Source organism: Sceloporus occidentalis, unplaced genomic scaffold (assembly GCF_023333645.1).
Source record: "Sceloporus occidentalis isolate IW3139 unplaced genomic scaffold, rSceOcc1.0.p SCAF_8, whole genome shotgun sequence".
Lineage (NCBI taxonomy): Eukaryota > Metazoa > Chordata > Lepidosauria > Squamata > Phrynosomatidae > Sceloporus > Sceloporus occidentalis.
Window position 1 is genome coordinate 23,632,536 of NW_028316988.1, and position 18,933 is coordinate 23,651,468.

At 48.9% G+C, this 18,933-nt stretch overlaps 2 protein-coding genes across 2 annotated transcripts; one reads left to right on the top strand and one right to left on the bottom strand.

Moving 5' to 3' along the window:
* The first annotated feature begins 249 nt into the window (after positions 1–249).
* Positions 250–2,683, top strand: RPS28 (ribosomal protein S28). Its single transcript, XM_089535416.1, has 3 exons — positions 250–384; positions 752–897; positions 2,581–2,683. The coding sequence occupies exons 1-2, from the start codon at positions 298–300 to the stop codon at positions 872–874; spliced, it is 210 nt and encodes a 69-aa protein (XP_089391542.1). The 5' UTR covers positions 250–297; the 3' UTR covers positions 875–897; positions 2,581–2,683.
* Positions 2,684–3,701: 1,018 nt separating this feature from the next.
* KANK3 (KN motif and ankyrin repeat domains 3) lies at positions 3,702–18,163 on the bottom strand. The gene is made up of 11 exons (XM_089535413.1): positions 17,739–18,163; positions 12,412–12,496; positions 10,175–11,980; positions 9,643–9,742; positions 7,807–8,076; positions 7,275–7,365; positions 6,467–6,686; positions 5,774–5,916; positions 5,354–5,554; positions 5,135–5,233; positions 3,702–4,533 (listed from the first exon to the last, which is right to left on the bottom strand). Exons 2-11 carry the CDS (start codon positions 12,446–12,448, stop codon positions 4,489–4,491), a joined length of 3,012 nt encoding a protein of 1,003 aa, XP_089391539.1. The 5' UTR covers positions 12,449–12,496; positions 17,739–18,163; the 3' UTR covers positions 3,702–4,488.
* Positions 18,164–18,933: the final 770 nt, after the last annotated feature.

The following is an 18,933-nucleotide window of genomic DNA, read 5'->3' on the forward strand; positions in this document are numbered from 1 at the left end:
CGCGCGGTGCATTCTGGGAGATGTCATGAGGAGAACACCAATGAAATCTCGCGATAGGCGGAAACTTTGGTCCTCCTTTTGGACTTCGATTCCCAGAAGCCTCATCCATCTTATCCAACAGACAGGAACTCTGGGAGCTGAAGTGCATAGCGTGCGAACGAACGGGAGGTACGAGGCGGGCAGGGCCAAAGCCTCGCGACATGTCAGCGGGAGTGGGCGTGGCCTCCCGAGGTGATATAAGAGCCAGGGCCTGGCCACGTGACCCTTTCTCTCGCTGCCTGTCTCTCTGCGTGCGCCATGGACACGAGCCGCGTGCAGCCCATTAAACTGGCCCGAGTCACCAAAGTGCTGGGGCGGACGGGCTCCCAGGGACAGTGCACCCAGGTACGCAGGGAAGGGTTCACTGGGGTTGCACTCTGCACATGCTCAGGGGCAGTAGGAGGCTGCATCCACACTGGAGAAATAACCCAGTTTGGCACCGCTTTAACTCTGTCTGCCTCTCTGCTATGGAATTCTGGGAGTTGGAGTTTCTTGTGGGGCCCAGAGCAGAGCTTTAACTATCTAGCTCAAGGCTATGGAATTCTAGGAGCTGGAGTTTGTTGTGGGGCTCAGAGCGGAGCTCTGCTCCGCTCTGGGCCCCACAACAAACTCCAACTCCCAGAATTCCATAGCAGAGAGGCAGACAAAGAGTTAAAGCGGTGCCAAATTAAACCTTTTCGCCCCCTGACCTTTTTCCCCCTCATCGGCTCAGGTCCGCGTGGAGTTCATGGACGACACCAGCCGCTCCATCATCCGCAACGTCAAGGGCCCCGTCCGGGAAGGAGACGTCTTGACGCTTCTGGAGTCGGAGCGCGAAGCCCGGAGGTTGCGCTGAGCGACGCTTGCAAAGCCGCCCCAGTGAGTATAGCCCACGGCTTCCTCCTTTAGCCTCATAGCGCTTTCCAGGGGGTCTCTGGCACTGTGTGTCCCATCATCCCTGGTCGTCTTGCTTGGCTTGGGCTCATGGCAGTTGAAGTCAGACACATCTGATTTCTGCCTGTCATGGTTTCACCCTAAGTAGATGATCTTCATCTGGGCATTGACAGGGGTAGTGTGGCCCTGTTGATGCTCTTGGACATCTCAGCGGCCTTCAATACCATCGACCATGGTATCCATCTGGAACGCCTGAGAGAGTTGGGTATCGGCAGCACTGTGCTCCAGTGGTTCCGATCCTATCTCTCGGGAAGGTTCCAGATGGTGAGGCTGGGGGACAGTCGCTCTCGTAGAAGAGAGCTGACATCTGGCGTCCCTCAGGGCGCCATTCTGTCCCCCATGCTGTTTAACATTTACATGACGCCCCTGGGACAGATCATCCGGAAACAAGGAGCACTGTGTTATCAGTATGCTGATGACACCCAGATCTATCTCTCTATGCTTCCGATTGATACAGTGACTAGGGAAGGCACCTCTCCTCTGGATGCCTGTCTGGAGTCAGTAATGGGCTGGATGAGGGAAAACAAACTCAAGCTGAATCCAGAGAAAACGGAGGTACTTGTGATAGGCACCCCAAGTCCAGACAGGGAAATTTGCCACCCAGTCCTGGATGGGGGTCACACTTCCCCTAAAGGATAAAGTTCGCAGTTTGGGAGTACTCCTGGGCTCATCCCTACAGTTATCATCTCAAGTAGATGCGATGGCCAGGAGTGCTTGGTACCAGCTTCGGCTGATACGCCAACTGCGCCCCTGTCTGGACCGAAAGGACCTTGAAACTGTAGTACATGCACTGGTAACCACTTGCTTGGATTTCAGTAATGCGCTCTACATGGGGCTACCTTTGTACCAAGTTTGGAAGCTTCAGCTAGTTCAAAATGCTGCAGCCAGATTGGTCACTGGATCCTCAAGGCAAGGCCATATAACACTGGTACTAAAATCCTTACACTGGCTGCCAATTAGCTTCCGGTCCCAATACAAAGTGTTGGTTATTACCTTTAAAGCCCTACATGGCTTGGGCCCGAGTTACTTGAGGGAACGCCTCTCCATACATAATCCGCCTCACACTCTGGCTGAACAACTGGGAAGTATCTACTTGAACATCCCAGGGTAAGATTAACATTTACCCATCATAGAACATTCTTGGCCATGGCTCCCAGACATTGGAATAATCTCTCAGAAGAGATACGCTGCATCCCTACATTGGAAACCTTCAAGAAGGCATTAAAAACTTCCAATTAGCATATCCTCCCAACCCTTTTTAAAGTCTACCCCTCTATAGAAATTAAATCAATATCCTAATTAGGACTGGCACATTGCATGTTTTGCAGATAGATATTATTTTATAAATTGTTTTGATTAATTATTGTTGATATTATGGCAAATTGTATTTTTAACTGTAATTGTATATTGTCTTGTTGTTTTATACTCTGTTGTAATCGCGCTTCGATCCACCAGGAGAAGCGGGAAATACAAATAAAACATTATTATTATTATTATTATTATTATTAAGTTGGCAAGCGGCTTGAAAGCACACAGGCGGTGAATGGACCATGGAACTAAAACTGGTTTAATTCTTTTTCTTCCTTTGTTTTTCCTCCCTTTCCTTAGATGGATTCAGAACTGTCCTGGGTGACCTGCTTGTGAAGTCTGGGTTGCGATGTTGAAAGCTGGATGTGACTGAAATAAAGTTGGTTTGGCTCTCTTAACACAATTCTGGTGTGTGGTGCGTGATTTGCCAAGACAGAGCCATTTGGGGATGATTTACATAGTCCCAGTCACCCATGTTTTACGATGGTTTCGGTGGTGGTGCTGGTTGGAGTATTCCAGAGTCGTACTTGGAAAGAGCTGGTGGATTTTGTGTCAGTGGAGTGATGTGTCAGGCTTTAGTTGTAGGATCCTACAGTTTGAAGGGACCGCAAAGGCTATATAGTCTAACCCCTGCCAGGGAGGAGTATACAGGTAATGCAGGCCACCCAACCACTGTTTAACAACCCCCAAAGGAGGAGAGTTTACTGCCCTCCAAGGCAGTGTATTCTACCACTGTCCAGCTCTTGTGATGGAAGAATTTTTCCTATTTGACTGTTGATTTGTGTTGGGTTTGTGATCTACTGGGACCCCTGGATCTGTTCTGCATGAATGTCATCAGTGTTTCTCATCCTATAATTCTGCCTAAATTGCTATCAGGCCAATTTAGGTCCAAAACACACAGCAGAAACAATCCAGTTTGAGACCGCTTCAATTGCCCTGGATCAGTGCTAGGGAATCCTGGAAATTGTAGTTTATTGTGGTACCAGAACAGTCTGATAGAGAAGGCTAAATATCTCAGAAAACTGCAATTCCCATCGTTCGCTTTAATTGCCCTGGCTCAATGCTAGGGGATTATGGGAACTGTAGTTTCCTGAGACATCTGGCCACCTGTCAGAGAGCTCTGGTGTCACAATAAACTACAATAATATCAAACTGGATTATTTCTGCAGTGTGTTTTGGACCTAAGATTTGTGGCCAGCCTCTGAATGGCAAAAGGTGGGAATGAGAAAGGACACACAAGCCAGGAGAGGCTGCAGCAGCTTGCCTTGGATCACACCTTGGGAGAAAGGCAGGAGGGGATAAACCAAATAATTAAGATTCATATACCCTCCTTGGCCTCTCCCCCAACTAAGTGGAGGGACTAAGGGACAAAGTTGTCTCCCTGTCCCCTTAAAGTTGGAATTTCACAAGAAACATTTCAAGTGTTAGAGCTTTTTATTCTGTGAAATAATGAATTGAGTCAATTTATATATAAATACAAAAACCGGCATCGTGCCTGATCCCTTGTGCTTGGTTTCTTTGTGTAACCTCTTTTTAACCAGAGTTCTCCTTGACATTTGTGAACATCTAAACAGAGAAAAGAGAGAAGCAAATTAGTCTGCCTCACCAGCCCCCCCCCCTTTAAAAAAAGCATAGTTCTATTAACTATAATTGAAATAGAAAGAAAAGTAGAGAATGGGGGAAGGAAAAAGCATCCCTGGATCCATTTTGGAAGAAGCCTTCAGGAGGTCTAAAGGAGGGTTCGACATGCCTTTGTTTACTTCTGCAAGGCTTACTTGACCTGGTTGCTTCATTTCACATGGTCATCATCTTAGTTTTGAATAAAAGTTTGCTAAAACATGTTGTATCGCTGTTCTTTTGGGTTCTGTAGGGTTGCATCCTTACTCTTTTCGCTGTTCCTACCAACGTCTCTGATCTCCCACCAACTCTAGTTTGCAACACAAGGTGTTTTTGGTGGCAAAACAGCAGGAGGAGAGGCCTTCCTGTCCAGTCTGAATCGGTAATGTTGATGGACCTCAATGAGGACTTAGTGGAAAGTGTAGCTTCTGGGGTTGTAGAGGAGTAAGGAGAAATATAGCTGCCTCCCTTGTCCTCCATAGAGAAGGACTAGTAAAGAGATCCATTAATGCTGAGAGTCCAAGGAAGTATAGTGAAATATAAAATTCTGACGTGAGTATCCGTCGTTCAAATCACTTTCTGGCCCAGGCTTTAAAGCGGTCTGTTGTCACTGCAAGGACTCTTCCCGCTGTCATCCTGCAAGCAGAGGGAGGGAAATAAGTACTTATTTTAGAACACTGCATACCCTCTGGCATTCTGTAGATGAAAACTGACATATGTATGGCCATTGGCCAACCAACATAGAAATGTGTTCAAAATTTGCAATGTGGAAAGAACACACTTGGACAGCTGGCAACCCTAAGGAGAACCTGCCATGGGGTTTTCTGGGCAAGGTGTGTTGCCCAGATGGACTTGTGGGTGATCCAGTCGATTTCCATGGCCGAGGGGATTCGAACCCTGATCTCCTAGAGTCCTACTCCAGTGCTTGAATCAGTACACTGACTGTATTCAACTAAAATGTGTAAATATGTATGGCCTTTTTTGAAATGTGTCAAGCCTTACACTTAAACAGACCTTGTTTTTAGCAAATACCTTATAAAGGTTTAAAATATAACTAGTTTTTTTAAAGCTGCACCTTGTTCTAATTGTGTAGTGAGATAACTTGGGTCTAGTATATAAATTAAATCAGATCTAGACACTTATTGAAGTCTCCGCAGCCAAGGTTTTGCTGCTGATAAAATTCAGCCAAGCAATTCCCAGTAAAACCAGAATTCCTGGGGGAATGGGATTGACTCACCAGGGTCGGTGCAAGAGAGTGCGTGAGGCGGGTGGAGATCAGAGCGGCTATGTCCCGGTGACCAGCCTCCAGAGCAATGGAAACCGCATCGTTGCCGTCCTGGAGTGAAAGGGAGCAAGAATGTTTTGGGGCAAAGATGAGTTGAAAATTAAGGCTTGTGGGGTTCCAAGGCCTGCAAAAACATTCCCCATGGTCATACTTTGCCCACCCCTGGCTTACATGATCCACGATGGAGACGTCACAAGCCGGCTGGGACAAAAGCAGCCGAACCGTTCCTGCCCTCCCGTGTTCGCAGGCGCACATGAGCGCAGTGGAGCCCTCCTCGTCCTGGAGGTTGGTGTCCGCCCCACACGCCAAGAGGACCTCCACCATCTCCTGCCGCCCATGGCTCACAGCGAGCATCAGGGCTGTTTGGCCGGCCTGGAAAACATGCACCACAAAGTGAAAGAAAAACTGGGGTCCAAATTTAAGATTTCTAGAAGTGGTGCCAAATCTGGCCCTCCTCATGGGTCAGTTTCCCAGCTTCAGTACTGTTTTTCTCCCCCCTCCATATGGCAGGATGCTCTCCCAGCAAAGCAGAGCTACTGGTTGTTATAAGGGCAAGTTTATTCCCTCGCTCCAGCCCCAGACATATCTCACTTGACTGGCTTTGGCATTGACGTTGCCCATGCTGAAAAGTCTCTGGACGATGGCCATGTCGGCTTCTTGCTCCACTGATGCCAAGGCGGCCAACATCAGGGCAGTATAGCCAGCTTTGTTCTGATGGTTGACATTACACACTCCTGAAAGGTTGGGACAAAGGCAGAAATTCAGTCAAGTGCGTTCCTCTGATTTCCCAAACCAGCCACGTAATGGGGAGGGGCTTCCTTTATTTCCAATGTGGGGTAAATACTGCAGTGCTAGGTACTTTTTCAAATATCCTCAAGGCATCAGATCCTTTCTGATCTTGGAAGCTAAACAGGTTCTGCCCTGGCTAGTACTTGGACGAGAGACACTAGATGCTGGAGCCTTTCAGAGGAAGGAACTGGCAAAACCCACCTGTGAGAATTCCTTGACTAAGAAAACCCTCTGAATTTCATGGGGTTGCCATGAGTCAAGAAGTGACTTGAAAGCACAGACACATATAACTATTTCAATAAAGAAAAGTTAATAAATACAATTATTTAACGCAAAGAAGGTAGCGTTATAACGGCTAATTATGTCATTTTGGGAATGTGGCCTTGTTATGGACTCATCCCTGAGAAGAGGCAATGCAGTATTTTTGTCTGGCATTACATCCAAGCTTGTAATGGCATCATATTTAACCCGTTCTTTCCAAGACCAGCCGCTTACCAGTGTCCAGTAGAAGCTGAACAATGTCAAAGTTGGAGTGGGAGACGCTGTAATGGAGGGCTGTGTTCCCGTTCCCGTCGGAGAGGTTGATCACGTGGGACAGCAGGACCGGCGAGATTTCGGCAAAAGCCAGGAGGTGGTCGGCAACCTCATCCACCAGTGAGGCCTTCTGGCTGGAGACCCGGAACCACTCCTGAAGTACAAGGCCTGTGGCAGAGAGCTGGAGACCGAAAACGGAACCCAAAAACCATGAGCCTCCATAGATTCAACTGGAGAAACCATGCAACACTCAAGATTTTATAATCCCCTCCTGAAAGCTTTCCCGCAAATTGCATGAGGGAACTTGCCCAATATCACCCAGGGGATACCCATGACTGAGCAGGGATTCAAACCTTGGTCCCCTGGAGTCCTAGACCAACACTCAAAGCATGACACCACACTGTCTCCATTGTGATGTTCCTTCCAGTTGGCTCTGACTTATGGCATTCCCCTCCTAGAGCTGTCGTGGCCAGATTTCTTTAGAGGGGTTTGCCATTGCTTTCCTCTGAGGCTGAGAGAGTGTGGCTTGCCCAAGATCACTCAGGGTGGGAGATGAGCAGGGATTTTAACCCTGGTCTCCCGGAGTCCTAATCTGCCACTCAAACCACTATTTGGATTCCAGAAGTTGTAGTCTAAAAAAGGAGCTTTGTCAAGCTCAAGTTTGGAATGCCCCATAGACTGCTGGACAGAGCTGGTCCCACTCTGCAATTTCTATGCCCCATGCCTGGGGTACCTCAGTCTCCTTCCCCTCTCTGCCCCATTTACTCACCATCTCTTTGCTCTTGGGGGCAGCTCCGCCACGACTAAGATGGCTCCTCAATAGGAGACAGGCTTCTCTCATCCGGGGACTGAGTTCAAATCTGTCAGAGGAGAGCAGCCCAGAGTCAGACATACGAATGAATTTTGTGTGCAGCAGTAGGGATATATTGTACAAATGCATACACAATAGGAAACTGAGACCTGCGAAGAACAATTTGGAGAGCTGGGAAAGTTTAGTTTGTTGAAGAGAAGACTATCATATCATATCATATGTTAATATGATAATAATATAATTATTCCCTTCCTCCTCCATTTTACATTCTACTGTGAATCTGATGGACTGGAGTTTTCCTCCCTTGTTGATTTTGATTCTTTGCAAGCATCTAGGCCCCAGCGAAGTCCCATCAGACAAGGCGGCATGCTCCAAGGAGCATCGCTTTGTGTAACTGTGTGTTGTGATCCTACCTCCTTAACAGCAATTCAGTTCAGGTGTTTTGACTGGAATGGCCCCAATGGCAAAGAACACAAACTGCCAGACTTACTTCTCTTTCACGGTGGGGTCGGCCACTCCAACAGGGTTCTTTCCACCTTCTGCTGCTTCCTCCGGATCGCAGCCCGGCTTTCCCTGATCCAGAAAGGTGCTGCCTGGGTCACAATTGCTGGGGCCATCTGTGCAGGTGGCAAAATCTCCATCAGAGGAGTCAGTGCTTCCATCCGTGTCTGTCTCAGAGCTGAGAGGGGACCGCTTCTTCGTTTCCACATCCTCCTCTTCCTCCTCCTCCTCCTCTTCCTCACTTGAGGTGCTTTCATACCTGCCATGAGAGATTGGGGGAGGTCAGGCAGACCCCGGAGCAGACTCAGCGGCGCTCTTATCCCTTGCCAGAATACTTAAGGGAATGCCTTCTTCTGTACTGTCTGCATTCTGCACTCTAAGGTCCTCGGAGAAGAATCTACTTCAGCCAAAAAAATCTAGACTCACCTCAGTTACCCAGAGGGCCTTCTCCACTGCTGCTCCGAAGCTATGGAATGACCTGCCAAAGGAGATCCGCCACGATTCTACTCTTACAGCCTTTAAGAAGGCTCTTAAGATGGATCTCTTCCGGCAGGCCTTCCCTACCTAGTTCCCCTCCCCGTTTACTGTGACTCACGTCACTCTGTCCACCAAGTCTCTTAAATTTAATGAGAAGAATTAAATTAAAATTAATTAAAATTAAATTCCTGCCTCAAGAAGAAGAGCCCTCCCTCCATGCCAACTGTCATCATCAGACCTAGGAAGAAGTGAAAAAGACAGGCCCAAATCCATCAGATCTAGCTGTGAATTCTGTGACTAACGTTGCTCTCTTTTATCTTGTTTTATTGTATTTTATTTTGTTGTATTCTCTGTATTTTGATTGCTGTAACCCGCCCCGATTCCTTGTGATTGGGTGGGCTATAAATAAAACATCATCATCATCATCATCATCATTATTGCCACAGCCTTGAACTCAGGTCTAGGGTGCATCCACACTGTAGCAATAAGACAGTTTGACACCACTGTTAAGTGCATTGGCTACATCCTACATAACCCTGGGATTTGCAGTTTTACAAGGTCTTTAGCCTTCTCTGCCCAAGAGCTCTAGTGCCTCTTCAAACTACCAATCCCACAGTTCTGTAGGATGGAACCATGGCAGTTAAAGCAGTATCAAACTGCATTATTTCTACAGGGCAGCTGCACATTTGGTCCCACTGCAATTTAATTTAGGTTGCAGGAACGGGTTGGGGGAGGACTGGTGGGGGGCTTTAGGGCCTTCAAAATTGTGGTCCAGGGGCCACATGTGCCCCCCCCCAGACCATTCCTGATCTAGAGACATATGTGAATCCCACCCCAGTCTAAAAACACATTGAACAAGCCAGTGAAATAAAAGAAATCACAATTAAGGACTTATCTAGGCTTGCCATACTCCTTCGTTTTTCTCCCCTTTTTCAGAGCTAATATTTATGTCTTACAACTCTGCCCTACAGTTCGACTGCAACCAGATCAGTCCCTGATATTATTCAGTATGGTTCAATAATTAATAGTAATAATTGTTATTTAAATACAGCTGCAGGTGGAGTGTCCCTTATCCAAAATGCTTAGGACCAGAAGGGTTTTGCAACAGCATTTCTGCAGTAATTCAATAAATTAAGGTTTTTGTTGGGAAAATTTTTGAAATCTACTAAACCTATCTTTTTTTCTTTTTCTTTTTGGAGGGGGAAGTTCAGCCCCTCAAATAAAAACCCTTGTAAAGTTCGTACTAATAACACAGAGTGGATTCAGCACTCCCACTGGCGTTGGAGGCACTCCATCAACCTTCCCCACCTCCCAGACACCGAAGAGGAGAAAATGGAAGGCTTCGTACTCGCCATTCAGTACTCCCACAAACTGCAGGGTCTTCCGCCCGGTTCCCGCTTCCATCTTGGCCAGGCTGTCCTGCTTCTTCATGATCGATCTGAGGCCTCCTGGAAAGGAAACAGGAACAATGAGTGGCACAAGATGTGAGGAAATCCCTTCCATACCCCTCAACTATGCTTTTGACAGGGACAGTCCCCATTAATCCCCTGCCACTCCACTATCGCAGCTGTTTTTCAAATGTCCTGGTTTCTCTCTCAAAAGTTAGCGTCAGTTTCTTTGCTTGAGACCTTCCCCTCACATACTTAACAAACAGTTCCGAAACTCAATGGTATATTCTTTCCCAGTGGGGAAGGAAGCGCTCACTGCCCATGCACAGAGGGCACCGAAAACAGATCCAGGAACTAAGCCATGGGTGCCCAAACTCAACTTTAAGCCTTCGCTATAATAATAATAATATGTTTTATATTATAATGGGACCATTCTGCTTTTAGTGGATAGCAACGTGGCCTCAGAAACTATACTTGCAATCGGTAGCTCACCCACTCCTGTAATGTGTTCCGAACTCTTTTCTGTCTTTCTTTGTATGACAAGCATAGTCTCTTCATCCTTTCCTGAGGGCCCTGAGACCAAACACAGTTCCTGATCCAGTCCTGAAATCTCCATCTGCAGAGTCTGTTTGGCAGATTCCCTCTCAAGAGACTGGGATGGCTTTCTGAGTTTTCCATCTTCTGGAGCTTCCATGTGCATACCTGGTTCTTGACAACTAATGTGACCTCCTGAAGCTCCATGTTCCCTCTCTGTTTCCATCTGCGTTGCTTTATCGCAGCAACCGAGAGATGTGAGACATTCCTGTTGCAAGTCACAGCCCACGCCAACACAAGCAACGTGTGGGGAACAGTGGACACCTTTGTCCACCATTTCCGTGTGTCTGCCCACAGCTTGGCATTGCATGACCGGAACGGCATCCACGCATGCCTCCACCGTCTCCGGCCGCGCCATGGTCTCCTTGTTGAGCTGGTTCCTTGGCATCCTGGCACAAACCTCTATCCTCAGCTCTTCCAGTTCATCTGTGGCTTCCTTCAAGTGTCCCTCCAGCATGGCAATGACCTCCTTTTGGTGCTGGACAGTCTGCTGAAGGAGTTGGAGCTCCTTCTCTGCCTCAGACGAGACCCCAAGCAAGGACTCCATCACCCACACCTCTGCGTCTTGGGTCTCCAGCTCTCGGCCAACAGCCACCTCTCGCCGTGACCTTTGGCACCGGTAATAGAAGACGGCCTCGTTCATGTCCACCTCTTCTCCAACGGCAACAGATTTGTGCAAAGACTCTTCGGCTTTTGAAGGACGGGTTGATCCTCTGCCCATTTTCCCGGCTCTCTCCGAACCGGACAATTTCTCAGTCAGTTTCTTTAACCCCGCAATTTTGCTCGTCCTTGGCTTTGGAGGTCCATCCATGTTTTCTGCCTCAGCGTGCTCCTCATGGATGTCCTGGCATCCTCCTCCATCCATGCCAATGGTGCCTCCTTTGGGCGATCTTGGAGGGAAGCAGAAGATCTGACCTTCACCCACATCGGACTCCCGTTTACCCCATGTGCCAGACACCAGCTCTTCCTTCTCCTTCTTCAGTTTGCAAATCTGTAGCTCCAAGACAGGGATGACCTTCACTTGCTCTTCCAACTCCTTCAGTTGTTTGAGGGCGGCCGCCATTTGCTCGCGGACGTGGTGGAGGTGCGCGGGACTGACAGCCGCAGCTGGCGTGCTTCTACCTGAATTGGAGGGACTCATTTTTATGGGGACGCTGGGGTCAATGTGACTCTCCCCTGAAGCATAAGTCCAGCTTGCATTGACTTTGGAAGGGCTGGAGGGGGTCTCAAAGGCAGACGGGGTCCCTCTCGCTGTGACACTTCGCTGCTCTTCTTCCAGTCTTTTGCTTGTCTCCAACAAAGTCTTCTCTACCCGTGATTTGGGTGACGGAGGAGGAAGTAGCTGAAGGACGGGGGACAGTGGGAGGGAGGCTTGTTTGCTTGTGGGCTCCCTGATTTCAGAGGAACTGGCCCACAGTTTGGTCCGGGGAGAGAAGGCGGGTTTTCCGTCCTCGCTGGTCATCGATGAAAGAGACTCTGTGGAGGTCCAGCCACCGGTTCGGCCGTGGGATGAGCTCAGTCCCGGCTTGGATCCTTTGGTCTTGCGCTGCAGCGGAAGCTTCCGGAGGGTTTGGCCCCTCTCGATGTCGTCCACGTACTTGAGGAAATCCAGATCCAAGAGGAAGCCGTAGGGAGTCTCTAAAGAGTAGGGGGCCTTCTCTCTGTCCCGATCCTGGTTGCGGTACAAGAAGGGACCCCCCAAGTCTGAAAAGCAAGCAGCACAAAAAATGGAATAATTAAATATAGATGAATGAAGATTTATTTCACAATATATAACTGGAAATGTTCAAGAGTGTCTTGCACACCCTTCAGTGTTTCACAGGACATGTGTGGCTGAGCTGCACCAACAAGTGGCAAGAAGGGGCCAAAATTATTAATAAGGAAGAGCAACGAAACTGTTTTACGCAGAGAAAGCCTGGCATTTATGTCGTCCTAAATTTAGGAAAGGAAAGCCTCTAACTGCTGCTTCTCCCGCTGCGTAGTTAGCTGAGTGCAAACCACTTTTGCACTTTTAATCTTGGACAACTGGGGGCAAAAGGGGGAAAGTGGGAGGAGGAGGAGGAGAAAAACCATGAACAACCTTCCCTTCTTTCAGGATGGATCTTGCAGGAGGCCACCTGCAGAATGGTGCTCACCTGGGAGATTTCGATCAAGGGAGGCCGGTTGGGCCATTTTCTTCAGCTGTCTCTTTCCAGAACGGCTGACAGGGACAGCGCACACCTATTGGGCAGAGAAAAGAGAAATGTTAAAGACAGTGAGCAACAACAGCGGTGCTTTTGCGCATGTACAGAGTGCCTTCTCTCTTCTGACTAAAAGCTTTACCTTCTTCACATGGGCAATTCTCAGGAACATCCCACCTTTAAGACATGGCAAAATCCCACCGGTCTTGACTTGTCCGCGCAAGAGTAACTCACTTTTCATTTAATTCCTCTGGGAAGCGTCTCTGAATTGGCTCCAATTATTAAAGAATTGGTTCTTTCGCTCCTCTGCCAAGCAGTTTGGGGGTTCTCCCCAGCTCCTCCAAATCTTTATGCCTCAGCTTTACCAAACTCTGCCTTTGTCTTGGAAGCTATAAATATGCCATTTCAGTGGTTTTCCTTTTGTGGGGGGAAGAAAAAAGCGCACTCCATGCGCCTGAGGACAAATCAGAGCTTAAGAATGTGAATGTGGCCGAAGGGTGGAGGCCTTTTTGGTGCAGAGGCAATGGATGAGGATTTTTATTTTCATGACACAGAAAAAAAACATGAATCAGGCGGACAGACATGCCTGGGACACTGGCGCAAAAAAGGAGACGGCGCTCTATGTCTTCCTAGGCAACTTCTAGGACCGTTTTCCGGATACGTCGGAGAGGCTGTTTTGGCCAAGGAGGAGGTGAGACCTGTCAATGGCACCTTCCAAAATTAGCTAAGAGGAAAGGGCCGACCTGCCCGCCTTCTCCTCCTCCTGGCCAGCTCTTCTTTCCCCTTGAATGGGAATGAAATGTTTTGAAATGAGGCCCAAACGCAGCAAAGGAAGGGAAGGAGAGGAGCTGGTTAACCCCTGGCTCCCCTGGACAAAATCATCAGGTTTGTCCCAAGGCACAGCTCAAAGTGTTGGCTATGACCTTCCTGGCTTCCCATGGAGCATGTCTAGACTGAGATCCAGATCCAGAGGATCTCATAGAACCCTAGAGTTGGGAGGGATGCCAAGCAGCCATTCAGCCCAACCCCCTTCTGCCATGCAGGAACTCACCATCAAAGCCTTCTGATGGATGGCCATCCAGCCTCCACTTAAAAACCTCCAAAGGAGGAGACTCCTCTGACACACTTCCAGGAAGAATTCTTCCTCATTGTCCTCTTTTTCCTGTTTCCCAATAAAAACCCATTATAGGTCTGCTTTTGTTGTTCTTACTGCATGTCAAGTCGTTTCTGACTTATAGCAACCCGAAGGCGAACCTGTCATACCAAGATTTGTTCAGAGGAGGTTTGCCATCATCCTCCCCTGAGGCTGAGAGAGTGTAACTCATGGCCAAGATGGGAACCGAAGAGTCCAAAGCTCAAACCTCTGGGCCGCACTGGCTCTCTCTCCCATTATCGGTTTGCTTTAGAGTTGCCATAAGTCAGAAGCAGCAAGTCACACAACACAACACAAAAATATATTAAATACCTAGCCCTAGAGTCCTATGTCCAAAGAGGACCGGATTTGGTTTTTAGACTGAAACGTTGCAGACAGAGCTCTCTCTTAGGTACAAAATCCAGAATTGTGTTTTAAACTATTTCATCCCACGTTCTCCTTTCCAGACTGGAAAGACTCAGTGGGGCTCCAGGGTTCAGGAAGCAGAGGAAATGGTCGGGATCTGGACCCCAGGCTTGGAAGGGGGCCAGGCAATGACTCCATGGGCCCCAAGGGAGGCTTCGCTCAAGAGGCCATTGTCTGGGGCTGGCCAAACAGGTGGCGCATCTGCCGGACCTCTGACCCGGGGCACGTTTTCCCACAGAGGCGAGTGTGAGAAAAAGGAGCCACCCTCTCCAGCCTCACGAGTGGAGAAGGAAAAGTCATTGGGGGGTGGAATGCAGATTCCTATGGAGAAAAATTGCACTGAGACCAAGGTTTGAATCCCCACTTGGCCATGAAAACCCACTGGTTGGCGTTGGGCAAGTTGCACCCGCTCAGAGGGCACTGGTGGCAACTCTATTGGAGTCCATCTTTTAGGCAGCCAAAATGGTGCAGTATTTTGAGTGTCGGATTCAAATCCCTCCTCAGTCCCAGAAACCCACTCAGCCTCCTAAGAAGGCAAGGGCAAACCCAATTCTGGACAAACTTTGCCAAGAAAACCCTGTGATAGGTTTGCCAGAAGGCTGCCGTAAGTCAGACAAGACTCGAAGGCACACACCAATAATTACTATTGTTCAGCCATATAAACCCATGGAATGGATTGGGGCAAGTCACACTCTCTCAGCCTCAGAGGAATCCCCTCTAAACAAACCTTGCCAAGAAAACCCCGTGATAAGTTTTCCTTAGGTTCGCCATAAGTCAGGAGCGACTAGAAGGCACCCAATGACAAGAAATGGAGAGAAACCAGATGTGAGAAACATTCCCACCTTATCGGGTGCCTCGTGACAGTCGTCTGGGCAGCCAAGCAAAACAGGAGGTCCAGAAACAGAGCTGTTTGTCTCCATCCTCCCTCTTGACCAGCCTGGCCCCAAGGAAGAACAGGCAAGGAGTAGATATTCTCCTCCAGTGTTGACATGGAGTAGGGAGGCCTCCATCTAGATCAATACTGTCCACTCTGACTGGCAGCTGTGCCTCTCTTGGGCTTCAGGCTTCCCAGTCCAAGCTGGGATCCCATCCAAGAAACAGAGGCAAAGGAAGCTCCTTATATACTGGGCCGGACTATTAGCCTGGCATTGTCCACTCTGACTGGCAGCAGCATCCCCTCTCCAGAGTTTCAGGTGCGATTCCTTCCCAATTTTCCCTAGTTGAACCTGGGATCCTCAGCATAGGGATATAAGGCAGCTGCCCTTATTATATCTGACAGACCCACGGAGATCCATCAATGATTCCCAAACTTTGATCCTCCAGGTGCTTTGGATTTCAACTCCCAGAAGCCTCAGTCTGTTTGACTAACAGTGAGGAATTCTGGGAGCTGAAGTCCATAACATCTGGAAGACCAAAGCTTGGGAACCATTGTCAGACTGGCACCGAGAAGGCTCTGTCTCTTGAATATCAAGACAAAATTGCGCCAACTTCTTGCTAGTTGAATCCCTTTTTTGGTTGACCTGGGTGTGAATAATAAGGAAAGTAATCCATTCCTTTCCTCCTCCACTGGCTGGGGCTGCTGGGCATTGGAGTCCCATCCCTGACTTAGCCCTTCCTAAGGCAAAGCACTGAGGGTGGGAAAGGGGAAAGACTCTCCCTTGGGCTAGAAGCCAAGGAAAAATGGGAATTTACAAGTGGAAATGCACCAAAGCAAACTCCCATTGTCTTATCATTTCCCCTCCTCTTCTGTGCTTCCTGCAAAGAAGCCAAAACAAACATCCAAAAGATGAAGCATTCCTTCCAGCATTGGCTCTTCAAATAAGAGGAGCCAATGGGCATGCACCCAAGGCTTGCAACTGCAAGGCCCGTCGGCCTGCACCACTGGCTGATGGGAGCTACAGTCCAAAGCAGCCAGACCATCAGTTCCACTCTTGGTGGTGTAGTAAAGCCTAGCAGGGCTGTAGCCCCATATCTTTTTTTATGAGTGAGGATTGCAACATCCATGTGCCACCTCCTGTTCCTGCTGAGTTGAATTGCAACCCCCAGAATAGGTGGAATGGGAAGATTTCCCCTTGAATGTCATTCTGACATGGCTGGATTAGGAAGCCATGCACCAAGGTGATGAGGAGTGGGCCACACTTCCCCCTCGGAGGGGAAGGAAATGACCACGGAGGCCCATCCGGCTGGAGAGAAAAAGCCATTGTTCAGACTCAGCGGGCCAAGGGCCAAAAGCAGCCGCCTGGCTTCCTGGAAAGGGAAGGAAACGGCTGGCCGAAGGGACACACGCCTTTATCATCAGTGGGACAGATTGGCCATAAGGCATGGAGACCTGCTTGGAAGGCTGCCATATAGAACACATACCTCCCACTGTCCAGGTTGGGCAAGGACCGTCCCCATCCATCCTCTGCCTTCCCACTGTCTCAGCTGCTTTTAAAAGGTCCCAGTTCCCCCTTTGGCCTCAGTTGCTGCAAAGTGCAAATGGAGGCACACAACAACAACGAAGTGGAAAGCAGCAGGAAAAGAGGGAGACCCCAGAACAGGGGGATAGACACTGTCCAAGAAGCCTTGGCTGCTGTCTTGACTTTGCAAGACCTGAACTGAGCAATCGATGACTACAGCAGGTGCCTGTCGGGGATAATGGACCCTGAAGAGTGCTATACTGACCACTAGACAGCTGCCTGTCAGGGATAATGCACTCTGAGGATTGCTGTACTGGCTATTAGACTGCTGCCTGTCGGGGATGATGGACTCTGAAGAGTAGTGTAGTAGCTGGGTTGGTCTAGGTGACCTCTGGTGTTCCTTCGAGCTCATTGAGGATTCATTGTACATTCAGAGTTGGTACAGATTAGCCTTTGTGCTGGAAACTATTCTGGAATGAGAAATGCTAGAGGGATGAAATGTTCTTTTTATTTTATTTTTCAAAAATGGATTGCTGATGGGAAGCGGAGTCCTTTTGGTGCCAATCTGGGAGTGTGGGAAACCCAAGTTCAAAGAAGGAGGGGGGCTCTCTCTTGACAAAGGCAGATTTATCTTCTGATTCCATGACTTCATTCCTTTCCCTGAGCAATAAACTCTGATTCCTATCAGCTTTGAGGGATGGGGTCTGAAAGGAAGCCCCTGTTTCCCTTTCCCCATGAGTCAGAAAGAAGAGAAAAGGGTGGAGAAGGATCCTGGGGGAAAAGGCAACTGACTCCAGACCTTGGGGCTCTACAGTTCCAGAATCCCTCAGCTGGGGATGATGGCAGCTGCAGTCCAGCACCCAAGAGCCAGAGTGTTGTAGTGGTTACAGTGCTGGGCTAGGATTCTAGAAGGCCAGGGTTCGAATCCCTGCTCAGCCACCTGCCTTATTCCCATCCAGGGCAGCTCACAAGATGACCTAGAACCAAATGCACTTTAAAATACAAAACATTGCAAAAGCTTTAGAGCAACACATCCTGAAAGGATTCTTTTAGAGGAAGGGGACTACAAGAGAAGCCCCCCAAAACTACACATCCCAGGATTTCTGCAGGAGGGGGCCAGGAATCTTCTAATGAAGCCAAAACGCAATATTCCCACAGTGTAGATGCACCCGGTCTTGCTAGGAGAGGAAGGGGCTGGGAAGCCCCCCATCTTTGCCAGTAGAGGAGACCCATTTGATCCAGGGGGGACTGACAGCAGGGGCAATGGGTCTATTCTGGAGGAGAGTAACCAACCCATCCACCCCCCAAAAAACCCCAATACAGACCTCAAATTTTAGGGCTGCAAATGGAGACCCTCTCCTTCCTCCCTTTCCTTTCTTTCTCTTTTCCTTTTCTTTCTTTCCTGCAGTATCCGGAGTGACTCCGGATTCAAGAGACAGCCTTGGAGAACATCTGGGCGATTGACAAGGGAGGGGAGGAGCTTAATGGGAGGAATTTGGGAAGGGGAGGGGCTCTGGGAGTACTAGACGCCCCCCTTCCCCAATTCCAGTGCAAATCCAGCTGGAACTTGCATTTCCCTGCTGGAAAGGTGTGTGCCTGCGCCTGTCTGTTGCTTTGGAAGGCCAGAAGTGCTGGGAGTGCTGCAGGGCGATCCAGGAGGCCTGGGTTCAAGTCGCTGATCAGCCATGGAAATTCACTGGGAGGCCTTGGGCAAGTCCCACTCTCTCAGCCTCAGAGGAAGAAGGGTGCCAAGAAGTCTGGCCAAGAAAACCCTAAGGCACAGCCAACCCATGGAGATAAGTGGGGTATCATGGTCTGAGTGTCGGACTAGGACCTGGAGAGACCAGGGTTCGAATCCTCTCAGCCTCAGAGGATGGCAAGGGCAAACCTCTTGTGAAGAAACCTGAAGACCCAGCTGAAGTTTGACTGAGGGAAGGAAGCCCATCCTGCTTTTTGCAGCTTCCCACGCTCTTCCCTTTACTCCCAATAGCAGATTAGATTGGAGGGAGACTTGCCTTCAGGGGAAGAGAAAAGCCATGGTTCTCTTATCCTCTCCACCATGGATGTCACCCTTTGACATTTTGGGCCGAGAGAGAAGCGTCCAGCGGGTTGGCCGCAAAAAGAAAGGCCCTTCTTTCCTCTTTTTGCAGAGCTTCGTCATATGTTTTGGAAAAAAATGCACATTTTCATGCACAGGGACTTCTCAGACCATCAGAGGCCCATCAGCAGAGGCTGTTTCTCACACGCTGAAAGAGGGTCACAGTTTGGGGAAGACAATCCCTCCATTCAGGCCAGACGGCCCTGCAAGGCGGGACAGTCACCCCTCTTCTCCTCTCTGTCCTCCTTCTTTGTCTTTGTGGATAGTTCTGCCCACATCCTCCTCTCTTTCCTTGGGAGGAACATCTGGATTAATTCTTCCAGGTGTAAATCTGAAGCAAACTCTGACCCCACAGACAGCGATTGCTTTTGTCTATATGGGGTGGTGGAGGTGAAGCGGTTCCCGGTTTCAGTCACAGGATC

Coding starts and splice junctions, on each gene's coding strand:
- KANK3 (XM_089535413.1), bottom strand. CDS start 12,448: ATGGCCCAACCGGCCTCCCTTGATCGAAATCTCCCAG. Junction 9,743..10,174: donor GGAACACATTACAGGAGTGG/GTGAGCTACCGA, acceptor TTTCCTTTCCAG/GAGGCCTCAGATCGATCATG. Junction 5,234..5,353: donor ACGTCTCCATCGTGGATCAT/GTAAGCCAGGGG, acceptor CTTTCACTCCAG/GACGGCAACGATGCGGTTTC.
- RPS28 (XM_089535416.1), top strand. CDS start 298: ATGGACACGAGCCGCGTGCAGCCCATTAAACTGGCCCGAGTCACCAAA. Junction 385..751: donor CCCAGGGACAGTGCACCCAG/GTACGCAGGGAA, acceptor TCATCGGCTCAG/GTCCGCGTGGAGTTCATGGA.